Genomic DNA, 25,680 nt, shown 5'->3' on the forward strand with positions numbered 1-25,680 from the left:
CAAATCTTACAGTAAAAAGGTACGTCGTACAAAAAAGCAATGGAAAGTGATACCGAGGACAAAAATCCATGCTGCATATAATAGGGGCAGAAGACAGGCAAAAGGGATTCTGCTCAAATAACCACAGTTTAATGGTGGAGCCGTGCTTCCTCCAGGACCTCCCTGGCAGCAGTGCCAGGACACGGGGTGGTGTGGCACTCTGAGTACTGAACACCGACGCACCAACAAACCTGCGCAGCATATCTTTGAGGTATATAGAAAGCGTGACATTAACATTTTTGACTCATTCTTACTTGCTCAATGATGCACTGATCTTTAGCTGGGGTTTTCTGCACCCTCCCCTCTTCCCTTGGTAAAAACAAAATCCCAGTTTAAGAGCTTCCTAGCACACCTCCTTGAACTCTCAAATCCATCTTGCATAGGCCAGTAATAAGAACACTGCAGCTCTGACAAATAAGTTACAGCAATATAACAGCTTTCCTCTTAATTTTTTTTAAAGATATCTTCTCTATAATTTACACAAAAGGTTAACAGCCAGAGTTTAGGTTACTACAGTCCAGATGGGCATCCTTTCAGTCTGTGATTCCAGGTGGAAGGCACTACTTCAACATACCACTGTATGCACCGCACACGGTCTCGGGAGCACAGCGGGACACCGCGTCTCCAGAGCTGCAGACTGAAGGGCCTGGGGGAAGTCTTTGGAAATAAAAATGGCAGTGGTTATCAGTCCAGTTTCTCTTTTCTGTCTCTTCTTGTGCTATGCAGTTTCCCCTGAAAGCTCCTCAGTTGAGAGAGCGGCGATTTGTCCTCAGAAGCTCTCGACAAAGCTCCCGGGGAAGAGGCCCGTCCTGCCGTTCCTCTGCAAGGTCCCTTTGTACCAGCCGTCCTCCCGCTTCTTGTGCACAAACACAATGTCACCTTCCTTCAGTTCGATCTCCGCCTCGCTCTGCGGCGGGTATGGGACCACAACGCGGTACCTTTGGAGAGAAAAATGTGCAAAGACTTGGTTAATCTGCACTTGATGGGAGCAGCTGGGCACCAGTACCAGAGATTTTGGGAAAAAAACTTTTGGAAATATCAGTAAGATACATTTTCACACACTAGTTGTATGCAATGCAGCTACATTTTCTACTAAAACTGAGTAAGATGTAAATTTCTGGCCAGCCTGGCTGGACAGTTGACCAGGATGACTCTGGGGCCAGTCCATGAAAGCAGAAACGTGCTGTCAAATGGATGGACCACTCATGGTATCTCTGCTCCCAGCTGTGTGCTGAGCCTGTGCCAGGACTTGGCTGCTTTATCCTAGTGCTGCATCTCTGCTGTAATATGTCTTGTTCAGCTCTGCATTTGCTCCCTCCAAAAATCATAGCATCACAGAATGATAGAACTGTTCGGGCTGGAAGGGACTTTAAAGGTCATCTAGCTAAACCCTTCTGCCAGAGGTAGGGACATTTTCAACTCAAGCAGGTTGCTCAGAGCCCACGTGTCAACTGCATAAATCAGTCTGGTGTCATCTGCAAACTTCCTGAGGGTGCCCTCAATCCCACCATCTATGTTATTGATGAAGATATTGCACAGCACTGGTTCCAGTGTGGACCCCTGAGGGACACCACTCGTCACCAATGTCCATTAGGACACTGAGTCACTGATCACTGCCCTCTGGATGTGGCTGTCTAACCAATTCCTGATCCACCTAACAGTTCACCCATAAAGTCCATCCTTCTCTAATTTAAAGAGAGATGTTGTGAGGGACCATCTCAAAGACCTTACAGAAGTCCAGATACATGATACGCTCTCTTCCCTTGTCCACTGATGGTGAAAAATGGGGTTTGCAATGCTCCCTCTGCCTGTGACACCAGCAGATGTTAGCTAAAGCAGTTCACATTTTTCTTCTTATAATGTGTCTTGAGAATGTACTTTGAGTCCCTCAAACCTGGAAGGGAAGCTAAAATGGAGAGGTATCAAGTGACTTTCAAAGCACTCTCCAAACCAACGGGGAGCCCCAGTCCTGAACCATTCCCAGGGCTCTCTGGGAACTTAGTTGTCAAGTGTCACTTCATTTCAATGAAGTAATGATGTGTCTGAGCCTGATACAGCTATTCTGCACTCAGAGCTTATCAGCAGGCGTCCTTCTGAGAGCACAGACTGGGCCATTTTATATCAACGCACTTGTGTGCAGAGAAGGGAATGTATTTCTACTACGTGGTTGTTTTTTTCCTTCAGCACTTCTGCAGTTATCTGGCATTTGGTTAACAGTCAATAACTGTCTTGCTAATTGCAAAGTAATGAATATAGTAAGATAGTTAAAAGTTGCTAATTGATTACCTAAAGTCCATCTCCTGAGAATTAATATATTCACAACTGCTGCCTGGCCACCAATGCCTGAGTCCTGTTTGTAACAAAGTGAGTACTTATTTAAGATAATATCCTGTCTCTGGGGACTTCAACACGCCCTGGAGGCTGTGGAGCATGCCCCAAGGCCAACCCCAGTGAGACAGTACTAAAGCAAGGTGCTCTCTGGTGGAAGTCACCCATTTTCTCAGCAGATTTTGCTCAGGTACCTAGTGATTTCATCTCTAAAACTAGGCACTCCACTTTGGCATGACACTGGAAGTATCAGCTTTGTGTCTGGACATCTCCACAGCCAAACAATCCATTGCTTGGAAAAGCATGAAACTCCATTTGAAGCAGGGGTTCTGTTCTAATACCTGACTATGGCTTTTTTATCTTGACAGCAAAACAGTCGTGGAAAATATTTGTGTTCAAGTGCCATCAAAAATTTGCTGATCCTCTCTGTACCTTGCTTAATAAATCTAGTTGTCACTTCCTTCCTCTGTGGAAAAGCAAATAACAGGGGTTGAAACGTGTGCAGGAAAATGGTCTATCAAGCTATCATCTGTGGAACTGCTACACTTATAATATGAAGCTTTGCCAATTACACTCATTATGCAAATGAATGCACACATTATTTCAAACACTCTGCTGCAGTGTTGATTAATTAAATTATCAGAGTGGAACAATTTCAGCTAAGATGATGCCAAGTTTCAGATCTCACTACTCTTATGCACAATGACACATATTGGAGCTCTGCATCAGGAACTCAAGAGGCCTTGAGAAATAAAAAAGGCTGGACTTCAACATTAGTTGAGTCCTGAGGAGGTACTCACAGACAGTTCTGGCAAGTCAGGAAACAGAAACTTAGAAAAGGTGGTGTCTTGGGCAGGGTCACTCTGAAGACCCAGCTGGGACTGCCAACACCTCATGTTATACCAAAAGCACAGAAATATCCTTTTAAAGCAAAACTACATGCTCAGAGTGATGAGCTGCTAGTCCCTAAATGGTTCACAGGCAGGTGACACTCAACAGGAATGCACCCACTGTCATAAAAGGGGTTCTACACAGCATCTTCTTAGCAATTTAGAGCAATACATCTCAATTACTGCATTACAAAATGAGGCACATTTCCCCATTTGGGAAACCCTAAATGCTATGGTTTAAATTTAATTAACTACAGTACCTCACAAGATAGTACTGAAGAGGTTTTTGATAGAATAACAAAATACTAGCTATGAAAGACCTTGCAAATCAGTTAAGAGAGAGATGGAAAAAGATGCGATGCCTTTTCCCAGGAGAGGTTTGAAGTGGAGCCTGGGAGAGGCAGCCCGGCGGGGGCTGCAGGGGCAGCATCCCAGCACTGCACTGGCACAGGGAGCTGTGCCACCCCTCTGCACCTCCAGGTGGCACCTCAGCCTCGCTTATCCTCTGGAATGGAATCCCAAGGACAGCTATTAGCCGTATTTTTTTGGCAGAAAAGATCTATTCTCCCAGACATCCTCCCTCACTCCCAAAAAGGCAGTCCGGGATACTTCTATTTATAGCTCCCTTTTTAATTTCCCCTTTTGTCCCCTTTTCAAGAAGATGCTATAAAATTGTAGGTTTTCCTATACCAAACTGTCACTTGGCATTTTATACGGATCTCAGTCTTCTCAATTTTGTCTATGTCACATTCCACCTCTAAATTACCAACTTTCAAAAGTGCTAATTAGCTGGGCAACAATTATGATAACAAGTGTGGCAACCACCTCTGACCAACACTAACAATATTTGGCATTTTCTGTTGTAAATGGTGTAAATCTGTCTTACATAGTTACAATTCTGACAAATGTTAATCATTTTGGCCCAAATTCTCCCCAGCAGTTGGCTGTATCAAGCTGAGGGTCCAACACACAGCCCAATGGCCTCATCATTCCAAGAATAACATGAGGGGTTATGCAGCACCAGGAGGACCCATATGAACACTTCCACAAACTGCTCTCAGGTCTTATATTTGGGAGCAAAGACCTTCATGAGGTCCCACTGGTCTGTAAGGGATGGTGTTCCTTCAGAAAACCATCCACTCACAGCCAGGTTTAAAAACATTCAAACCGCCCCAAAATTGCACATTTTAGGCTGGTATGAGCACTGAAAGTAAAATCTCCACTGATTTATGCTCCAAGCTGTCCTAGCTCTGTGGGACCTCAGAGGCTGCATTTCTCTTCCTTTCTTTATACTGGGCCCCTCTTTTATTTTTCTTTTAGGGGACAGACTTGATGTTGGACATCCCCACAGCTGGCTGCTGTGGCATCCTTGGATTGGGCACTTCATCCCTGGAGGCTACTGTCCAGGATGGGCAGCGGCCTGGGAAGGGTCCTTGGTGCACAAGAGGTAATACATGAGAAGAGGCTGCAAGTAATATCAGCAAGGACAGAGGATGGGTTTTTCCTGGGCAGGGAAACGCCAGGGAGCTGGAGAGTGGGGAGGAGGAATGAGGCTGATGGGAGAAAAACTGGGAGCAGAGGAAGAAACGTGACTGAGATGAAAACTGGAAGCCCTGATAGAAGGTGTGGGTATCACTGCTGAGGGAGAAAGCTCTGCTGAGCTGAGTCTGGGTGAGCAAAAAGCCTTGGCAGGAGGGAGCCTGGGGCAGGGACATTGCATCCCAAGAAGCAGGAGACTGCATCAGTAGAGGCTGGCACTGGGGCTGAGATGGGATGGGCACCCTGGCAGAAATTATCTCACTGAGCTGGGAATAGGTGCATCCTCTGCTGTCAGCAAAGACCTTGCAATCCCCCTGTCCCCTGTCTTCATAGCACTTGTTTTCACAGCCAAAAGAAACACCTCTCCCACCCAGTCCTCCCTTTGCTACTCCTACTGAAATCTGGAAGGTGCAAATAAGACTCCTAACCTCAAACAGATGTCACCTGATGGAAGTTCTGGTTTTGTTTCTTTTAAAGAAGCAAAATGATTAAAAATATAATGTGTAGATACATAAAGAAATCTACAACCTTACAAGAACACAAGTGTTTCACACCCATGCATCTGAGATGAAGAAAAAGGCAAATAAAATTGTTCATGACTTTACTTCTGCTGTCTTGCAATATAATCTTTTATTATATGATTGCATACTATTTTTCCCATAGGATGCCTGCTTCATTTAGTGCACAAGATGCTATGCTGCTCTGGATGTAAGTCAAGGCTCTGACATGGGAGCCCCCCCACTTTTTGCAGAGGTTGGAGTATCTTTAGCAAGTGACCATGCTGAAATGCACTGAGTAGTGCAGATGTGGGGAAAGTGGCTTCTCTGACTCCTTCAGCTGCAAAGCCTCGTGCCACACTTTCCACAGAGACTCATCTCATGCACACTGGCTGCGTAGGAGTCCTGTCTGGTCTGAATGACTCATACACGCCCTCTGTCAGTGTGCAGGCAGGCACTGAACAGTATTGATCAGAACTGATCAGTAATTAATGGCTGAACTCAGCCATGGACACTCTAAAAAACCCCCAAAATACTCACTGAGTAAATATGTGTATCTGGGACACTGATGGAACTAGAGCAACTTAGGAAAATGTGCAATGAGGCAGATCAGGTCTGCAGGGCTAACCTCCAATCTGATCCCATTTAGAGTGCTTGAATTTTGATGCTTAATGCAAGTTCCTGTTTCTCAAAGTATCATGCACTAAGGACAGGTTTCATGAGTCTAATCCTGTGACTCCAACAGGTCTCTCATGCATTAGGGATACACACCCATATTGTGGAGGCAATGGATAATCAGTGCCAATGGACCATCTAGCCTAGTTAACCATTGGTCTTGTGGGGCTCTATTTTTTCATCCTTTCACTGGCAAATTGCAGGGATCTGCAAAGCACCTCGGCACACTACAAGCCAAAACCTACTTCTCCATATTATGGTGATTGAATCAGCAGCTGTAGAAGAACAAGTCTCAGTTGGGTCTTTTACCTTTCTGCTGGAAATATCTTAGGGTTCAATTTCTGAGATGGTTGATGGTTAGTCCTAAGTCAGGTGTCCCTACTCAGAGAAGCACTTAACCATAGGAATACATGTCACTGTTCAGTCAAAAATTACTCCTTGGGTCATTTCTCTAGTATCACTTTCCAGGAATGAAAAGAACCCTTCTTCTGCTTTCCTTTTTGGCAAAGAAGACATATGAGTGCAGCAAAATTGAAGTCAATGGGCGTTCAGCACATGCTTGAATGCCTCCTTGAATTGGGAGCTCAATTTCTAATGTGGTAGTGATTCGTAGAAAGATACATGGAAACATGGAAGGATCTATTTTAAAGGTTAAACTTACTACTCCCATCTTATTCTGCAGCACTGTTGTGGTTATAACTTGGTTGAAGGCTGCATGAAAACCATAGAAATGCAGTACAGATTTGCCAGTCGTGACAATAAGTCTGGCCACAGCTGCTTTATCACAATATAACATGGCAGAGTTAGTGCCAGCTACTATAAAAGAGTCAACAACGCGTGACATGTTTTACTCAGGTTCGCCTCTGGGAACAGTGCCAGGCAGCGAGGGGAACATGACTCACACACACACACATGCACACTCAACTCGCCTGTTTTGCTTAATGTACAGTCACATTTTCTTGAAGGGGGTGGCAAGGGAAGTATTTTGTTTTGGTGCTGCCAGGCACACAGCACACCCCTCCTACGAGCCAACAGCGTGGTGAGATGTGGGCAAGGCTCTGGCCCAGTGCCTGCCTCACCAGAGTGTGTCCCTGTACTGGTCCTGTTTCTCATACCAGCAGAAACTGGATGGAGCTGTAGGTAGAAAAGAGTGTGTGGGGCACACGCAGCCTGATGGGGTATTCACTTGGCAGTCAATCACTGCAACATGAAGTGACAAGGACACCACCTGGGAAATTTCTCTACTCTGCTGCTTGGATTGCTGGATGCTTTATGGCAGAAAGCATCTGAAAGAATGTGGTTTTATAAACTGGTAGTGGAAACTACACCCAGAAGGCAGAGATGGGCTCTGACTATCCTAGCAAACTAGACAAATATGAAGGCTAAATGACAGGAGAGCTAGGAGCAATTTCCTTCCTAATCCAGTCATCCATTGCCAGGCTTCAGAATATCAAGAAGATAATTGTTTTCCTCTCTATGTACAAAAAAACCCCCAAAAAACCAAACACACCAAAAAAGACTAAGAGTATAAACATTAACAGTACCTCCAATAGGGTGACACTTGCTTCACCTGTCTGCAACTCCCAGACAGGTCTGCACTGTCAGGCAGCAGAATAGGCAATTCATCCCTTAAATAGTGAGTGAGCTGCAAGCAATCAAAGCCCTTTAATGCACCTCTTGGTGCACTGGGTTTGATTGGTAACCTGGATGTGGCGAGTGCTGGAGCTGCAAGCCAACCTCTATAGGAAAAGTAGCGGTGCTTTGCTGCCTGCATGAGCCCCTTTTTGAATGCCGTAAATATTAAGGAATGTGCTACTTCTTCCAACCTTTCAGTGCTCTGTTTCTGTGTGCACAGATGGGCGTTGGGAGACAGAAAGCCAAGTACAGCTAAGTGTACTGAAATGCTTTGCAGCTTTTTAAAATTTCTTCCAGCATCTGAATCTGTTTATCTAACCTTTTTTTCCCTCTCCTCCCTTTTCTTTCTCAGAGAATTGCTCCTACTGTGCGTATGAAATGTACCAAAATGCAAACAAGCAAAATATGGAGCTGAGTGACGTTGAATGCAAGTTGCTCCATTGCCAGATGTGAAAAGAACAAGGGGTTTGAAAACCGTAATTTGTTTTAAAAAAAATATAATTTGGTACTTCTGAGAAATTTGATGATTTAATGAGCACAGATGGATGTGGGATGAATTTCTAGCAGACAAGTGTTTAATGTATCTGCTCAGATTATTCCAGGACTAAGCATTATCCTTCCTAGTGCATGAAGGTAATTAATATTTCCCATTATGGACATGAAAAAACCCATATGATCAGTTAAGGAATGCAGATACACCAATGATATGGAAGTTAATTCATAAATCAATTAAAGAATCTTGCCTGCTGTGTATAATTATGGTTACTTCAATTATAGCTTATTTTCAGATTTAAGACTCAGGAATCAAAATACGTAAAATGAGAGGAAGTTCCTTATCACCATATACTGCAGCTGGAAGTATTTACTCAGTTTTAGCACTGTAAATCTATTTGCTCCTGATTCCAGCACAACTAAGAGGATCCAGGTAACCTTTGTCTCTCTGGTTTTATTCTGCCACTTAAAATAGTCCTCAGTTAAATGTTTCCCTACCTGGACCACCTGAGGTGGACTGAGAAATGTGTAGGGTATGGGACTAGCCCTGGCATATTACATAATGTGTCTGGAGTTCTCTATAGTAAAGCTTTGAGAGCAGCATATTAACATCCAGCTCTGGAGACATCGGGGACTGCACTCCCCAGCTTCTCTTCATGGTTACACTTAACTAAAGGTGCAGCAGCCCACTGATTCAGTTACACTGGTGCTAAATCTGGTTTATATTGATTTAACTTTTCTTATAGCATTAATCTAAACTGATGTAGACCAAATTAAGTGTGCCTAAATAGGGATTGGTTTTTCACTCCTTTTTCTAAATTACTTTTTCATGGATTTTAAGGGCAAGAGACTACTGCGATAGTCTGTTCTCACTGCCTTCATTACAATGCTGAAAGACTTGCCTGTATTTATTTCTGCTTCAAGTCTAACAGCTGCACCTGAAGAAAAGCATTTCTTAGAAAAAATGCCAAATCTAGTGTAAAAATATTCCCATGCCTGTCCTGACTGCAGTCTCTTACACACTGTTACCATGCCATCCCTACACTCTTTACCAGGTGTACCAGAGCTCCCTGTGTCTCTCATTGCAAGTATATAGTTTTAAATCTTCCATTTTTCTTATGATGCTTCTCTGAGTCCACTTTGCATCAAATTTGCCTCTTCTGAAATATACTGTTACTCTGTTTTCAGGAGCTGAATTAGCTCTGTACCAACAGCTCTGCCCTACCTATCCCCCACTTGCCACTTCAGTCCTCATTCTGCAACAGCAAAGGTTTTATGTCAACAGTCCAGGTTCAGGACCCCACTCCTGCTGGGCTGCACTACATACATTAATAACCATTTTCTAGTGATTTCTTATGTAGAGTTAGATTTGATGCCAGGGAATCAATTTCCAATCCACTTAGTATCTGCTGGGTTGGTTGTGTACAGTTTACTCAGCAAGGGGTTTTATGGTAACAGACCAGATACCTTAGAAAAGTTTAGGTGTGTTATGGTGTCACTGTCACCTTCTCAACTGAATTCCAACCTGCATTGAGTAAAACACTGTATATGGATGGTCCTGTAATGTGCCTTATTACACATCATCTGCTTCATGATCCCAACAGGATTCAGGGTCATGTGCCTTGCCCAATCTATTCCCTTCAGCCTCTTTCATACACTCAGACAAAACTAGTTTCTTTCCAACTTCTCTGATTTTAATGTTATTTCAAAATTGTTTTAAAGTTCAAGAGTGTTCGCTGAACAGCTTTTTGAAAATTCCTCAATGCTTTTGTAAAAATATGTTTTTCTCAATCAGCTTCTGAGTGGAAAGCATTTCAACAGCACCGTAGCTGTATATTATTTATTCCCTTCCCAGTCCTCAAGCTGCAGTCTGGTAGAAAACATTTACCTGAAGCCAGTGTGACTCTACACATGGAGACCTATATGTTTTCGGCAACCTCCAGCTCTTTTCTGGTCACTTATCTCTCTTTCTGATCAGTTATCTCTCTTTCCACCTGCTTTTGTATTTTGGTGTTCCTATTCTTCTTTTTTCAGGTTTGTGAAGTCAGTTAATCTGAGGTATACCAAGGTGGAGACCAGCCTGCTGAAATGAACTCCAGAACCAGTGGTACATCCCTCTCTAGAAACAAGCTACATTTTTGGTAACAGGTCACTGAAGACGGCTGTATCTGTACGTATTCTAAACAAGAAGAATTCAAAGCAGTTTTTGGTATTGCAGAACAGGACATGTCCAGATGGGACATAATATGACAATTCCTTTCACTTATTCCTTAAGTTAAAATACTGGAATCCCATTTAAAATGTGGCATTTGCCAACAGCATTTACACCATTTGGGCTGAGAAAGCACTGCTGTCCTCCACATTTAGACCAGAGCTGTGGAGTGTCATGGATAAGTGCTCTTAAACTCTTTAAACCTGCACGGTGTACCAAATGATTTTCAATGGCAGCATGTAAGCTCTGTCTTCCTAAAAGACAGCTGAGCCACGTGCAGTCAATCCACAGAACACCAAAACTGCAACAACTCTTGAGAAAGCTCAACTTTCATCCCTCCTCCAATTGCCCCCTGTGCATGCAGACAACCTCTGGAGAAACACAACTACACAACTTACCTTTCCCGGGGCAAAGGCTTGGGCTCTGGCCGAATAGCTGCCATGGAAGAGAGGGGAGGCCTGGCAGGTGAAGGGATGGAAAAATTCAAATCCAAGGAGCCCGTTTTCCTGTGCAGAGGCTCCAGCCCCATGGCTCCTTGCATTTCACTCTCAATGGGGCATGAGCCAGCTCTGCCATGACTGGAGAGGGAGGACAGCTCAGGCCCCACTGCCCCTTGCAGAACTCCTTCAATGGCTGTCTGGGGGTCGTGGGTGGGGGACACAGATGGTGGGGACCGTGACTTCTTTTTTGTTGATGCTCCTGCTAGAAGTTTCAACAGCCCGCTCTTCTTCTCCTTCTGCAAAGGAACCAAACAAAACATGGGCAGTGAGCAGACACACCAGGTCCCTTTGTTTTCATTTTGGAGGACCTCAATGTGTGAGGCAGGAAACCTCTCCGAATTGCTATAGAGGTGGATCCAGGTAGAACTCGAACTTTCTGTAACAAAGATCCTGTGAAAATCCTGCCCCATTGAAAAGGGCTTCAAGTAATTCAGTAGAGTAAGGACCAAACATACTGCAAAGATTATCCCCATTTTCAAATCTATCCAGGCAGTGATCATGTGCTTTTTCAAAGAGAGTGCAACTACACTAGTATAGCAAAGACACAAACTTCCCATGCAGAGAAGACAGCAAGCAGAGTGCTGCCCTCTCTCTTCAAGGAGAATCCTGTCCCTCAATAGAGATAGATCCCACAAGTAAGAAATTGGGACCCATGGCTAAAAACCTCCGCTGGGAAGCACTATGGGCTGAGGAGAGATTTCAGATCCCAGCTCACTGCAAGAGAAGCATTTATCATTACTGCCTCTGTTACTACCTGATGCAGATTTACAGTAGGGAGAATGGAGGCATGAGAATCTAGTTTAAGAACTCTTTCCAGAACATGCTACCCTTCACATCCTGCATCACACAGCAAATAACTATTCACATCTCCCGCCCAGAAGGGAGTCACTTCCCCTCATGTGTTAAGGTAAAGGTATCACCTTGATGTTTGAAGACAGACCACAGAATTCACAACTAGCAATTGCAGTGGCAGTGCATGGGAGGTTTCAAAGTTCTGCGAGGATTTCTGACACAGAGAAATGAAAAGATGATAATAGCACCTTTTCAATTAATGGGAAGAAAAAAATTTAGCCTGTGTTCCTGAGGAAACACATCTGACCTTTTGGATTTTACAACTGTGTGAGAAATCCTGCTGCACATTTACCTCAAGTACACACAAATACCAAACAATATGTCCTTAATCTTGAAAGTTTTTTGCCTAGAGGTTTATATGTAGAAATTGGCCATCCTCTGGCACATGCTCTACAATGTTAGGTTAGAGTTGCAAACCAGCAATGCTGTGCAGTAAATTTTAGCATTTTTAAAAAATGATACAAGAAGCTTTGCAAAGGTCTGTTAGATTTCTTCCTCTTTTGTCAGAAGTGCAAGCCATTACCCAGACTATCTTCAGAATCTCAGGGCTGTGAAGTTTAGCTGTACTTGATAATTTGTTCAGTAATAGGATCCCAGGGGATAAAATCAAACCCAGAAACAGCAAGACTTATGGAACAGAAACTCTCTATATATTCAAGTAGGAACACTTGTTGGAAATACAAGCCAGTAATTTATTTATTCTCTGTAGACAAAATGTCCCATGCAAGGTTTAAAATTATGCTCTTTTATGTTCTGACTGCTGAAGTAATTTCTCAAAGCATCCTTAAAGAATAGAAAGGCTACAATAAAATAAATATAAGATTTTAAAAGATGCTAGGATTTACTACAGTAAATGTACTTGGAGTGTCTGGTATCTCTGCTTACAAAGTTCTTGTCTGCACTCCTAAACTGTCATGGGCTGGTAAGAAAACAGAAATACCTTAGATGCCAAGACACGGAAGACATAAAATGAAGCGCAGTTGTTGTCACATAGCCAAAGTCCACTGATTTTTGAAGAGCAGAGTCTGAACTGTTGTCCTAGGGTGACCTGTGCATCCGGATCCTGGTCTCTTGCATACCACTGGTCATGTTTAAAAAGAGTGTTTTGCACTTACAGGATGAAAGGATCCATCCTGTCAAGATGTTCACCCAGGCAGATCCATGGAAGCTAAGGGAGGCTGGCCATATGGCACCACCAGGTCAAAAAAATTAAACCAATTCTCCTAAAAACAATAGAAAAGCAGACCAAATGCCCCTGATAAATATCTTCTTTTACTGAAGATATTGGGAAGGGACTGTGCGGAAAGTGTGCATTCTGAAATCCACCTGAAACACCAGAAAAAATGCTGCAGTTTTTCTCTCGCTGTCTAATTAAGAAATATTATTGTTGTCATCATTATATAAAATTTTAAAGCTCTCCATGAAATTGCAAAACTCTTCTTTCCCTGATGCACACTGAAACAATATCTCTAATGATCCCAGCATCCTGTGTCAATATGCATTTGAAGGTGTCCAAAGGTCAGTGACAGAATACAATAGCCATTGTGGGGCTCTGGAGAAACAGCTATTGTGCAGCAGTGAGCACTTTGAGCCTCTTTAATTGGCAGTCTTGCAAATGCAAAGTAACTATGTGAACTAAAGCCCTGTATAACAAACAATTAATATTCCTATGTGGTAGCAGCTTTTCTCATTTTTGCTTCCAATTTAAATACCTTGGCAAATTTTCATTAGAAAAACCTTGTGCAACTTAGACCATTTAAGGCACGGAAGCAGAAATACTTGGAATGAAGGAGGTGCATATACTCACACCCATCTACACATTGAAAAAGAGGATGAGTCTGACAGTCATTCAGTTTTGCTTTCAAGAACAGCTTCCACTCCACAGGGTTAGCCCGGCATAAATTTCTACTCTTAAGTTACTATCCCTTAGAAAACAGAAAGCTATAATGAACTTGCTGATCTATCCTTTGTTCTACTTTAATAAAAGGAAAAATAAAAAATTGATTTTTAGCCCCTGCTGAGCATTTTACTGAACTTTTGAAACTAAGATCTGTGGTCTCGGAAGAGAGAAGATTCAATTGCTAAGCCTAGTCAAAACCTGAGCAGTACCATCCTTCAAGTAATGGCCTTGGGCAAGATACTCAGAAGTGACCTGATACCAACCACTTTGTGTGTGTGGAGATTAGACAATATGTCCAGCTCTTTCTCCCTTTGAGTCTGTCTCTCAGCCTTCTGGTATCACACGGCCACATCCACTGCTGATGCTGCTCACAGCATTTCAAGCAAAAGAAGCACTGTCAGGAACTGATAATTTACTGTGATGTCACCCATGAGAAAGAGATTGGGTTTGAACCTTCTGTGATCAGCAGTTCAACCTAAACCACTACATGCCTCTCTCTGTCTGTAAAATGGGACTAAGTTGAAACTCCTCCTTGTGCTGTGGGAATTTGTTCATGATTCTAGTGTTACAAAGCTCTAAATTTCTTTGGGAGTAACCAGCTCTTTTCCATAGCTTTAATATTTTTTTTAAAAAAAGGGAATGGGATGTTAGTATGCAGTCCCAGCAGTGATTTATTGCAAATGTCCAAGTATTATGAATTCATTTAATATTTAGTGTAATAGCAGCCATCCTTCACTAGAAATTAATATTTATATGTCTATTCAAGACAGTCCTTCAGCAGTTTCACTGTAAATCAATGAAGCATTAATGGACATAAATGCTATAGAGAAATCTACACCATTTGGTTACAGACTGTGTCGCTTTTGAATAGAGATAAGAAGTTTACAGAGGAGATATCTGATGACTTTCAGAAATGTTTTTGAATTTAAAAAAATAGTTTAGTTTCTTTTCCATTCACAGATGGTTGTTTTATTGTTTTCTAGGAAACAGCTGTGTAATTATTGAGTTTTCTTTGTCTAGTAGCTACATTTCCAATTGACTGCAAACTGTGTTTGACATCCCTACCCCCTGAATCTGCCAAGGTCAGACCTTCACATCTGTGTTGATAGATGGATTCACAGTGTGGACAGCACTTCTCCCATCTCCTGGTTACTGCCCACATGTTTATATGAATTTAAATCATCACCTTTGTGTTGCTCAGGTTTTATTCTAGGATGTTTGGAGTCAAAACTTCCAAACCATCAATTTCAAAAGGATTCAAAGGAAAGCAAAAGAACAAAATTAGCCCTCACAAATAAATTCCAGGCTGTTTCTAGTTAAGAAAAAAAAAAACCTGACTGGGAACACAGAGAGTATAGACAACTTAGAATTTTTTCTCTGGCACAGCTGACAGTGGAGGCTCTGTTCCTATGGTGTAGCATGAAAGAATCTCAGAGGATATCAGTCTCTAGCAGCACAAGGATGGGATGGGCAGCACTTCTGTGACCCTGGAGCATACCCTTAGGGAAGCCAGCACTTGGACAGGTGTAAGTTCCTCACAATATACCAGTGTGAGAATGTTTGGGAAAGTGAATACTGTCTGAGTTTAAGAACTCACGAAGGATTAGATCAAAATTAAAGTCTGAGTTATGTAAATGTTGAAATATTTTGCTTCACAGTAATTGGGGATGATTTTTCCCCTCATTAATAACTCACTTGAAGATAATAACTAGCTCTTCTTTCAGCTTCAGAGACGAGATGAGCACAGAATGCAGCTACTTCATTGATGACTGAGTGATAACAGAGTCCCCTGTCTACAAAGCAATAATCATGCCATAATCTAAATACCAATTACATGTAGTGGCTATATTAATACAGATATATTTTTTTAAGCCACCCAATACACAGAACATTCTGGTTTAGTTTTCTTCCTCTGCAGCTCCTGATACTTAATTTTCTGCCTATCCAGGTTCATTAAACAAATGAGGAAACCTTACTGCAGCTGATAGAGAAGCTGTCTCTGGTCACTGAAATGAGGTAATTTCTCATGCAACACCAGTTACATCAATAGATAAGACAGACAGAGGGAGAAGAAGAGGTTTCATTTAAAAATGAAGAAAAAAGAAACAAAACTGCTTAAATGCTGCCCTGAGCCCTATGAGGGCTCAAAAGCCCTCACAAATCAGGAACTCATCTATCAGTCAGTACCCCCAAAACATCACTTTTATTGCTTGTTTAACTTGATCAGTGCCTGTTTGAGTAAATGTAAGTTAGTGGCTGGAGAGCAGTGCATTTTTATTCTGATTCCAATGCAGCTTCTGGCGATTGGTGCTTGCATTGAAACAGCAGGTCATATTTTGGATTATGTCTCTGAGGAAAAAAGCTATCTGGGTTTTTTAAATCTGTAAAATTATTTGACTTGAGATTTTGATAATCATTCAAAAAGCCCTGACAAAACCCCCAAACCAATATCATCTCAAAGGGAAGCTTCAGGTTTGAAATATCTTTGGATATGTATTTATCATGTGCAATTTGCCACCATTTTTTATGAGGCATTGAACAAGACAACGGCAATTACTTACTACACAAATTCTTCTGATTTTAGGGAAAGACTAGTCTGATATCATATATTGTATGGAAATACTTGCCAAAGATTTAGTTTTTAATGGAGATAACTGGCCTATTATTATAATCTCACTATACATGCTACAAGCCAAGAAACAAAAAGGATTTTAGGATGGTAGTATCTTTAGCTTTTAAATTCCACTGACAGTAACATGCATACAGATGTGCACAAAATATTATATTTATTTATTATTAATTTGAAGGTAGATACTATTAAAAACAGGGGAAAATAAGTAAAATGTCTTGCTAGACCTGTCTAGGAATTTTAAATGTTTTGAAAATAAAACTGAGAATAAGAAATTAGTGTTCAGGTCCCAATACAGCAAAGCACATAGGCACTTCATCATGTGCCTCTGTTGAACTGAGGCAGATGCAAGGCTCTAGAGACTACAAAAAGAGATAAAGAGGGAATCTAAAAATATATTTCAATATTCAATTTAGATGGAATATTAGATCTTTCAAATACTGGAGCAAAGTTAAAGGCTAGCTCAAAGGAAAAAAAACAAAACCAACTGAAGAGGAAGCAGAGAGTCTCAGCTATCGTTAAGCTTCCTGGAGGCAGCTGAATTCAGAAGAGGTAGAAGGTAAAAGAGACTCTGACATAGTTAAGGGTGAATGAGGGACAGGTGACCTGCTCCAGTGATACTGTAGCAGTTTTAGTGCTACTTTGTCCTGGGAACAGCTGAAACACAGCACAGGGAGTTCAAAACTACTGCTGTGATGAGGGAACTCAAAACTGTGCACCAATAAACTGAAATGCAAGAACACCACCAGAGTGATGAAAACATGGTTCTCAAGAAGACTGTGTGACATTTCCACTTACTTCCAAGCAGCCACCCTCTCTAGAACTAAGGTCAGATGGATGTGTTTTAGTCCTAATTTTAGTCCACCTCTTCCTCTGAAGTCTGAGCAACCTCTTTGGTGCACAAAATAAAGGAGTAGGCCTGATATCCTTGTACATTTGACATTCAGCTTCTTTCTTTGCTCAGCAATCTACTGGATTTCAATTATCCTCCAACAAGAAAGGGAAATTCAGTTCAAAGCATGGAGATCTCCCCTCTCTGCTCCAGTCTCCTGCCCACCACACTGCCTACATAGAGAAGCATTAAGTATATGCTTTCTTGGAAAGCAGAAAACTGACAGGAAATATTGACCTACAAAATCCCTTCCTGTGGAGATGGTACTTGGGAAATGGACTGATTTTTTCCCATAGTACAGGAATTAGGGGGAACCTAAATGAGATTATCAGGCAAATGGTTGAAATGAAAAAATAGGAAGCACTTTTCCACACAACACATAATTAAATGGAGACTTCATGCACATAGTATTGTAGAAGCCAAAAGTATGAAGAGGTTCAAAGGGGATTAGACAAATTAATGGAGAACAGACCTAGCAAGGACTATTAAAAAGTGGTATGAATCCAAACTCTGCTTCAGTAAATCCCAACAGGTAAATAAAATAGTACTTAGAGCACACACAGGGTAACTCCACCTCACTATAAAGAGACCATAAAAACAGTAACATTCTCAGAATTATTGCTATGCTAAAAAATCTAGGTATTTTGGCAAAAGCTTAGGAAACAGGACAAAACCAGGAATGAGCCCTCCCTTGTGCCCTCTCAGCTTTGGGAAATCAGCTGTTCAGGGACTTCCTCAGCTGCAAGGGTCTGAGAGAGGGCAAAAGGCAGCCATCAGGATGCAGTGTCAGCCAAGGAAGAGACACAGAGGGTTGGGAAATGCAGCCCCAGAGCACTTTCACAGCCCTGCAACTGCTATTTGGATTCCTCAGCTCCATCTCTGCTGTGCAAGCCTCAGCAGATTGGATTCAGGGCTACTGCCACAAAAGCCTGGTGACAGGGCTGACAAGGCCTTATTCCTTCTTGGACAGCAGCTTGCTTCCTAACCTGACATTGCACCACCTTTGTACATGCCAAGGGCTTCCTTGCAGCTACCATGGGGGTCTCCTGCGCTATGACACACCGTGTCTTGAGGACCTAACCTAATCTGAAGCCTAGAAATGTTACATTTTTGCTTTAATACGAATCAACTGTGGTAGACTAACTGTACTTTCTAGAGAATTGGAGCAAAACAGCTGGACAGACCATGAGCATTCTTGTGAAACTTTAGGCTGATTTATTCAAACTAAGAGGATAATACATCACAGCTTGACTACAGCACAGGATTCTGAAATGAGAAAAAGATGTACAATTAAATTAACTGCTAGATGAACTACTTAAAATTAATATTTCTAAATAACATGGTTTAGACTGACTGGTTAGCTTGCTGCTCCTTGTCTCTCATAAGGAAGTGAAAACAATTTATTGGTCCTGGGAAGCACTGGGAGCAACACTCAGATTTTGCAGTAAGCCAGAACACCCTCACTCACTGAACACCTGAAGGAAAGAGAATCAACAGCAGAAGTCACAATGTGCTTTGACATATTTTAGTCTTACACGTAGTTGGCTCTGGCTCTACCCCCCATTCATGAGGGATAGATTTTGTTTCAGAAGCAAACAGTTAAAATTGCTTGGCCTTCCCTTATAATCTTGTTAAATGACAGGCAAGTGACACTTGTACTTTTATGGAAAGCAGAAACATGAGGGTAAACGGTTTGGATTAGTGGAGGCCATCTTGTGCTTTATCCCTGATGGATCTATTCCCGCTTGGTTGATCCTGTTCCAGCAGCTGTGCCACCTCAGGCTGTAATTTCAGCACTTCCAACAAACCAGACAGTAATGGGCTGGCCTGCACTCAGAGGGAAGACTGCTTGTGGAAAAATCAGGTATCACAAGAGGTATATTTTCCTCTCAAAATCAATTCCCCATTGGAAGAAAAAGAAGGCCTGTCAGTGGACAGTGCAAAATTGCCAGAATTTGTGTGTATACTCATTATGGTGAAATAATTCCTTCCAAGGATTAAACAGCTCCTAAAAGATGCATTTAGCTGTAGACAGAGGAGTCAGCTGAGACTGACAAAATACATCACACTTGCATGGACTGTGGCCTAGAGGGGATCAAAGCAGAAGCTCCTCTTGCCTGTCTTTCTGAATATTATCTGGGCTTTGCACTGCTACTTGGGCAGCCTGGACTGAGTGAGGGACAGGAATGAGAGGGGCCCTGATAGTCTCAGAGGGTCTGACATTTTAGAAGCAGGTCCTTGACGCCATCAAAGCCATAAGCATGAAAATTTTGCTCTCTCTGAGGCTGATCTCCAGTTTTGGCAGTTATCACAGCATCAAATCTGACCATTCCCCAAACATTTCTGATTTACTTCATGCACTAAAAATATCAGGCCTTGTCCCTTCTCCCTCCTACCATCATGACAGCATATCTCAAACAAAGCTATTTTTCCATTGGCATCACAGACCCTGCTGGGATGTCTCTTGCACAGGGACAGAACTGCACACTGATTTGTGATCAATTACTGAAGTGCATAAGCTTTGCAGGCAAAGCAACTGACGTTTCTGTAACCTTCCCTGTTATCTGTGTTACAGACAGACATTTTCACTCTTACTGCATTTCCAAGCAGCCCTGTGAATTGTTCCTAGGACACACTAAGATGGCTGAAGTAGTTTTCTTGCATGAAGATCAATTGATCAAGTATACTCTTTAAAAAAATGAAGAAAGAAACCCAGAATAATTTTAAAGTATTGAAAAGAAAGGGGCTGTCAGTGTCAGAGAAATGACCAGAGAATGAAATGTAAATGACAAGTTCTTTGGTAAAGTCACCAAGGAACCGTCGCTTTCCAAATGCTACAACACTTGGGTTTTAATAACTAGAGAACTTTGCCATGACAAAAAAGCTTGCTGTCTCAAGTCTTGCAGCTGCAGCACGTCATAAGAGCATCCTCTCTTCATCAAAAACTAATATTTCATATTTTTTCTTAGTTTCATCTTTTTTTCTGCTTAAAAAATACCCCCCCCCATTTGCTTAAAGTACTCTATACTAAAGACAAGTCTTTAGAAATATAAAATTTGTCTTTGTTGAATTAAACTGCAGAGCAAGAAGGATCAGCAATGAGAAACAGAACTAACCAAAGGGAATAACTAGGGCATAAGCGGAAAAAGGGAGCCAATAGCACTGCAGCTTTTTTTTCACTTTTGTACTAACCCTGGTTTTAGTTTGCTATCCTGTCCCTCCATTTACCTTCCCTTCATTTGTCTGTTTAGCCCTCTTCTTTTTCCCTGCCACATGACCTGCAGATACGACCACGAATGAAACGCAACTGAGTTACACTGATTTAACTAATTACCACTCGTCACGTGTGCTACCCAAGCCAATGTTCTCCATTGCCTCATTCTATCCCAACTGTGAGACAAAACATGTTAGCTCACCCGTCAGGCTTAAACTGATCTGGGTAACCCAAGATGTGTGAGGATATGCTTTATGCCAGAGCTGACAGTAGGGTAATATCAGTGATGCAGCCAGTGAGAAGCATCTCACACAGGCTGCACACAGACTCACATCTGTAACCTCAAGTGCTCTCTGAAAACAAATTTGTTGCATGTCTGGATTGTGCTATGCAATAAGGCAGTGACATCTGGTTGGTATTTTCATTTGCAACTACTGCTGAAATAATTACCAATGACAGAACGTATACAGCATATTCCTCTTCCCTCTGCCAGCTAGTTGACTGATGCAGAAGAGGCCAGTGTGACCAGAAATAAATGGTGAATCCTGCCAACCAATGGAAAGAAATGGTCAATTTTAACACATAAGTTAAAAATGCTTCTGTGAAGATGTTGGGCAAATATATCTCACATGTGAAAATGATGGAAACTATATAAAGGTAAAATCACTACTGCACTGGAGCAGAAATGACAGCTTTGTCATTCCATCTCTGAGCCTGCCTACCACAGATGAAGATGAAACACCCTTTACACAAGTCAGATAACGGTGCAAAACTGCAGGGGTTGATCGACAGACTGGCAGGCTTTCTGATTTTCATTTTAGCAAAGCAGAGTGGGCAAACATTAACTTATAATTGCCCCATCCTCAATTTGATCCTGGTTGATTGGAATGTCTCTGCCCATAAAGATAACAGAATTAGTAGCCCATCAGTTAAGCAATCACAACTTCTATTCAAGGTCCTGTACTATGATTACTTTGCTGTATCTGACAATCTTCCCAGAGCAGAGTAGGCAATATGATGAATATCTTGCATTCTTCTTCCTGCCAGAATAGCAATGTGTTTGTTTGAGGATCCTTCCAGTCTCCCTCTTTTTAACTCAGCAGAATTTATGCTGCTTCAGACTTCCAACTACAGATAACCAGATGCTACTAGTTGCTTTGCAATGTTTTCCAGTTAATGATTTTCTGTCAAACCATGAGGACATTTCAAGTAGGTACCATCAGGGCTTGTCTCAGTCCCAGTGCTAGTCAATCTTTCCATTAATTACTTGCTATGTGAGGCACTGAGTGTTCCAAAACCAGCAGTGGGCACTGAGATGATTGAGTCCACCAGCAGTGTCCTGGTTTTACCTGGGACAGAGTTAATTTTCTTCACAGTAGCTTGCATGGTGCTATATTTTGTATTTGTGACCACACAATGGTAATAACACACCCTGTTTTAGTTAGCAAGCAGCCCTTGCACATTGTCAAGGCCTTTTCTGCCTCTCACCTACCACACCAGCAAGGGGGCTAGGGGTGCACAAGGAGCTGGGAAGGGACACAGCCAGGACAGCTGACCGTAAGTGACCAAAGGGATACCCCAGACCATATGGTGTCACGCTCAGCAATTGAAAGCCTAAGGAAGAGGTAGGAAGTGGGGCACGTTCAGGGTGATGGTGTTTGTCATCCCAAGTCACCATCAGTGTAACACAGCTGAAGACCTGCCTGTCAGTGGGAAATGGTGAGTGAATTCCCCGTTTTACTTTGCTTGTGTGCGCAGTTTTTGCTTAATCTCATTCTATGAGTTTTCTCACTTTTACTGATTCTTTCTTCCTTCCCACTGGGGCAGGGAGTGAGTGAATGGCTGTCTAAACTGCCTGCCAGGGTTAATCCACAACAGCAGGATTAAAAGGGTAAGAATTCAAAACAATTTTCCTAAAATTGAGAAATTATCCCAAATCACTGTAATGAAATCTGCAAAGAGAAGCATGATATGCAACTGCTAGGAATGAAAAATCAAATGCATACTGCAATATGAGGAGTGACTGGCCAGCCAGCAGCTCTGCAAAGGGACATAGAAGTTACACTGGATCACAAACTGGGAGTGAGTGAAGATGCTGTTGTGAAAAAGACAAGCTTTATCTGTAAATAACTTATATATAAGTAATGGAAAGTGCTTATTCCACCCTCATTTGCACAAACAAGATCTCGGCACAACTCCACTCTGGGACACCACACCACTACTCTACTTTAGGACTCCAGCAAGTTGAAGACTGCCCAGGGGAGAGAGGAAAGTGTAATCAGAAGTCCAGAAAACATTACTGTGAAGAAAGGCAAGGAACTGCGCTCAGTGAGGTCGAAAGAAGAGCATTCTCAAGGACTAAACACATTATACTCTAACATGTGAAAGGTTGTCAAGAGAAAGCTGATCAGCAGTTCCATCTGGAACAAGACATGAAGAAGCAAGACTGAGTTATAACCATAAAAGATTTGTGAGGTATAATAGGGAATTTTCTCACCGGAGGAATATGAAAGGACGGGAGCGGATTGTTCAGGGGAGTTGCGGAACTGTCTTAAGGGAACAATGTCAAGAAAAGTCAGACATCTTTGGTGGGAAGTCAGCATCCACCTGACCTCCTCATGGCTGATGAATGGAAATCCATTCCAGGCTTCAGCAGGGCACCATCCTTACTACCTCTCCTACACCGCTGTCTCTGCTGGCCAGTTGTATCTCTCAGCCACGCTCACTCTAAGTCTGCCAACCAGGAGTATCTGGCTTGGATATAAAACCTGTCCAGAAAAATTTTAAAAGTTGGAAAATCAGTTTCCTCTTTTACGTCCTGGTCAAAGCCTAGCTTATGCATTTCCCTTGCCACAGCAGGCACCATTGTGCTGATAGGATCTGCCTGCCTGACCTCCTCCCTTTTCTGTCTCAAAACGAAAGATATGAAAAATAACATGACATTGTACAGGAGGGAATAGAGATCTCTGAAGTCATAAAAAAAGCCACCTAGTTCCATTAAAAAATATACTAGTTCTGGACTGATCATGAATTGGGACAAAAATCTACAGCACAGGAAATCTACTTTACTGCAAAATAAGTTGGCCATGGACTTGCATTAAATTACTTCTTCTCTCCCTGAGGCATCTGGTGATGAAGCCCAATGCCAATCTTCTAGTCTGCTGAACACAGTGATCTGAGACTGAAGGTTAGTATTACAGCTTCTGTAGTATTAACTTACAGAAGCATGTCAGTGAATATGAACCAAATAAAATATATGCAAAAAAAGGTAAAGCAACAGGTTGAGTTCTGCCTTTATAATAAATTGCTTTTTAGAAGGTTGGCAGCTTGACACACTATATTAATTGATTACAGGCAGCCTGCAGATGTAGTGTCAGAAAAGTGACTTTTGCATGGTGTGCTTTTTGAATTCCTGAGACTGATCTTTTCTCCAGAGGGCAAAATAGTAACTTTTTTTTTTCAGTCCTTCAGAGACAATCACTGACTTCATGTCTTCACTTGGTCTGAAGAGAAGAATTACTAGATGCTTGGGACATTAGAGTCAGTCTGGGTTGTTATTTTTTTCAACTGAAAGTGGCTTTACCATTTGGCAAAAGAAAGGCTGAGGGGTTGTACATTTTTATGCTGCTTCTGCAATATGAATAATAAACAAAAGTGTACAAAATAAGATAAATATCCCTTTGCTGGTTATGGTTATGCCCTTGAGTTACATAACAAAAATAGAAACATGCCACAGATATTTGTTGACTAGTTTCAACATGCTATTCCTACAATTTGTAGATGTTTTTTCAGAAAGGCAATTTCTTTCAGTTTACGTAATTCTTCCAGTAGAGCTTGCTGAAAGATTTCTACATTGACTGTAGATATTTTAACCCATCTAGGAAACAGAAACATGGGCACTGAAAAGTTGATTAGAGACGATTTTCACAGCAAAGTTCAGGCTTTGTCTCCATAAAAAAACTGCATTGGCACTTAAATTTCTTGTAGCTCAGTGAGTAATCTCTGTTGCCTCTCGGTGGTTTAAGAATTATTGGCTTGTGAATTCACAGTTGGAAAACCACTGAAGAAAACAAGTGAGTCCTGAGTGCGTGGGATGCCAAGATGCCACCAACTCTGACACACTGCAAGTTGTTTCATTGTTTTCAAGGCACCCAGCTTCCTACTCTGTTTTCCTGCTGGAATGGTTTCATCCTACATGTCTTCCTTCCTGGGAGTGGTGGGGGAGTATCAGCTCATGCCAGCTCTGTGTGTTACTGCTTCAGGCAGAAAGGAGAACTACGGGGACAGGAAGACCATTCACACTCTGGGCTTTTTAACCCATGCATGGGGACTGGGACCTTGATGCCATGAGGGAATGAGAGAACTAAACATGTTCTTCAGGAACAGGGCAGGGAGAGGGCAGAAGCCATGAGGGGATGCTCAGCTGCAGAGCTGTGTGGTCTGGGGGGGGGGACTGGCCCCTATGATCCCGCAACAGGCGGAATGTGTCAATGTCTCCCACTGATAGCACAAGAGCACTTACACTTCACCCGACTAATCCAAGGACACACTTGCCATCCCCACCCACAGCCTAGCCCCATCCAGCCATCTGGTCCTGCATGATTTCTTCTGCAGGCAGGGGAATGCCATGGGAACGCCAGTGCCGGGATGCTCACACGCAGACACACACTCGCACACACATACGCCTCCAGCCTTCTGCTTCCAGTGCTCCCTTGCATGCTCTTTCTTTTGTCAGTTCTACTTTCTTCCTCCAGACGTGCTAAGGATTTAGCAAAAGCTCGTGGGTCCTCTGTGCTATAAAATTAGGTCTCTACAGGTGCCAGGAGAATTCTGTGCCTTGGCATCCAAACAGCTTCATCTCCAGTTAGGAGATAAACTGAATTTCCTCTTGAAGTTAAAGCACTCTCCAGCTTCTCTTCCACGGGATCCACTTCCCCTTAAGGCCGTAGAATGCAGCACAGAACCACTCAAAAGAGTGTTAGAGAAATCCACTGCGGACACTTGAGAAATCCTGTGACAGCACTGTGAGGCAGATAAGCAGAGGCGGGGGGAGTGGAGAGAAAAAAGGAATAGCTTTCGGAGACTGCTTGGCAGCAAAGTCAGCGCTTGAAATATCTGTGGGGAGTTTGAAAGCATTTCCTAACATCAAAAATGTGAAGAAGAAAAAGAAATTTTGATCAATGACTTATTGCCCTTGATCTAAGCAAAAGAATCCTAGCCAGTCAGAAATCACAGAAATCTGTTTTATTGTAAAGCTTAAGTTTTCTATGTTTTGACAGCTGGGGCTCATGCTTTTGGCTGGGTAATTTGCCAGCCTTAAAATATTCATCACTGAGTTGCCAGGTTTTTGTCCTTTCAAAATGAGCTCTAACGATGAAGGAGAAGG

The 25,680-nt window shown here is 42.3% G+C and overlaps 1 protein-coding gene across 1 annotated transcript in view; it reads right to left on the reverse strand.

Moving 5' to 3' along the window:
* Window positions 1–808: 808 nt before the first annotated feature.
* SH3RF3 (SH3 domain containing ring finger 3) overlaps window positions 809–25,680 on the reverse strand; it is a gene marked incomplete at its 3' end in the record, with an annotated part of 242,741 nt that continues 217,869 nt past the window's right edge. The window contains exons 9-10 of the mRNA XM_084201310.1: window positions 10,706–11,043; window positions 809–977 (exon numbers count right to left, since the gene is read on the reverse strand). Coding sequence (XP_084057436.1) covers window positions 809–977; window positions 10,706–11,043 — 507 coding nt within the window. The remainder of the gene's footprint in view (window positions 978–10,705; window positions 11,044–25,680) is intronic.

Source organism: Fringilla coelebs, assembly GCF_963513975.1.
Source record: "Fringilla coelebs genome assembly, chromosome: 2".
Taxonomy (NCBI): domain Eukaryota; kingdom Metazoa; phylum Chordata; class Aves; order Passeriformes; family Fringillidae; genus Fringilla; species Fringilla coelebs.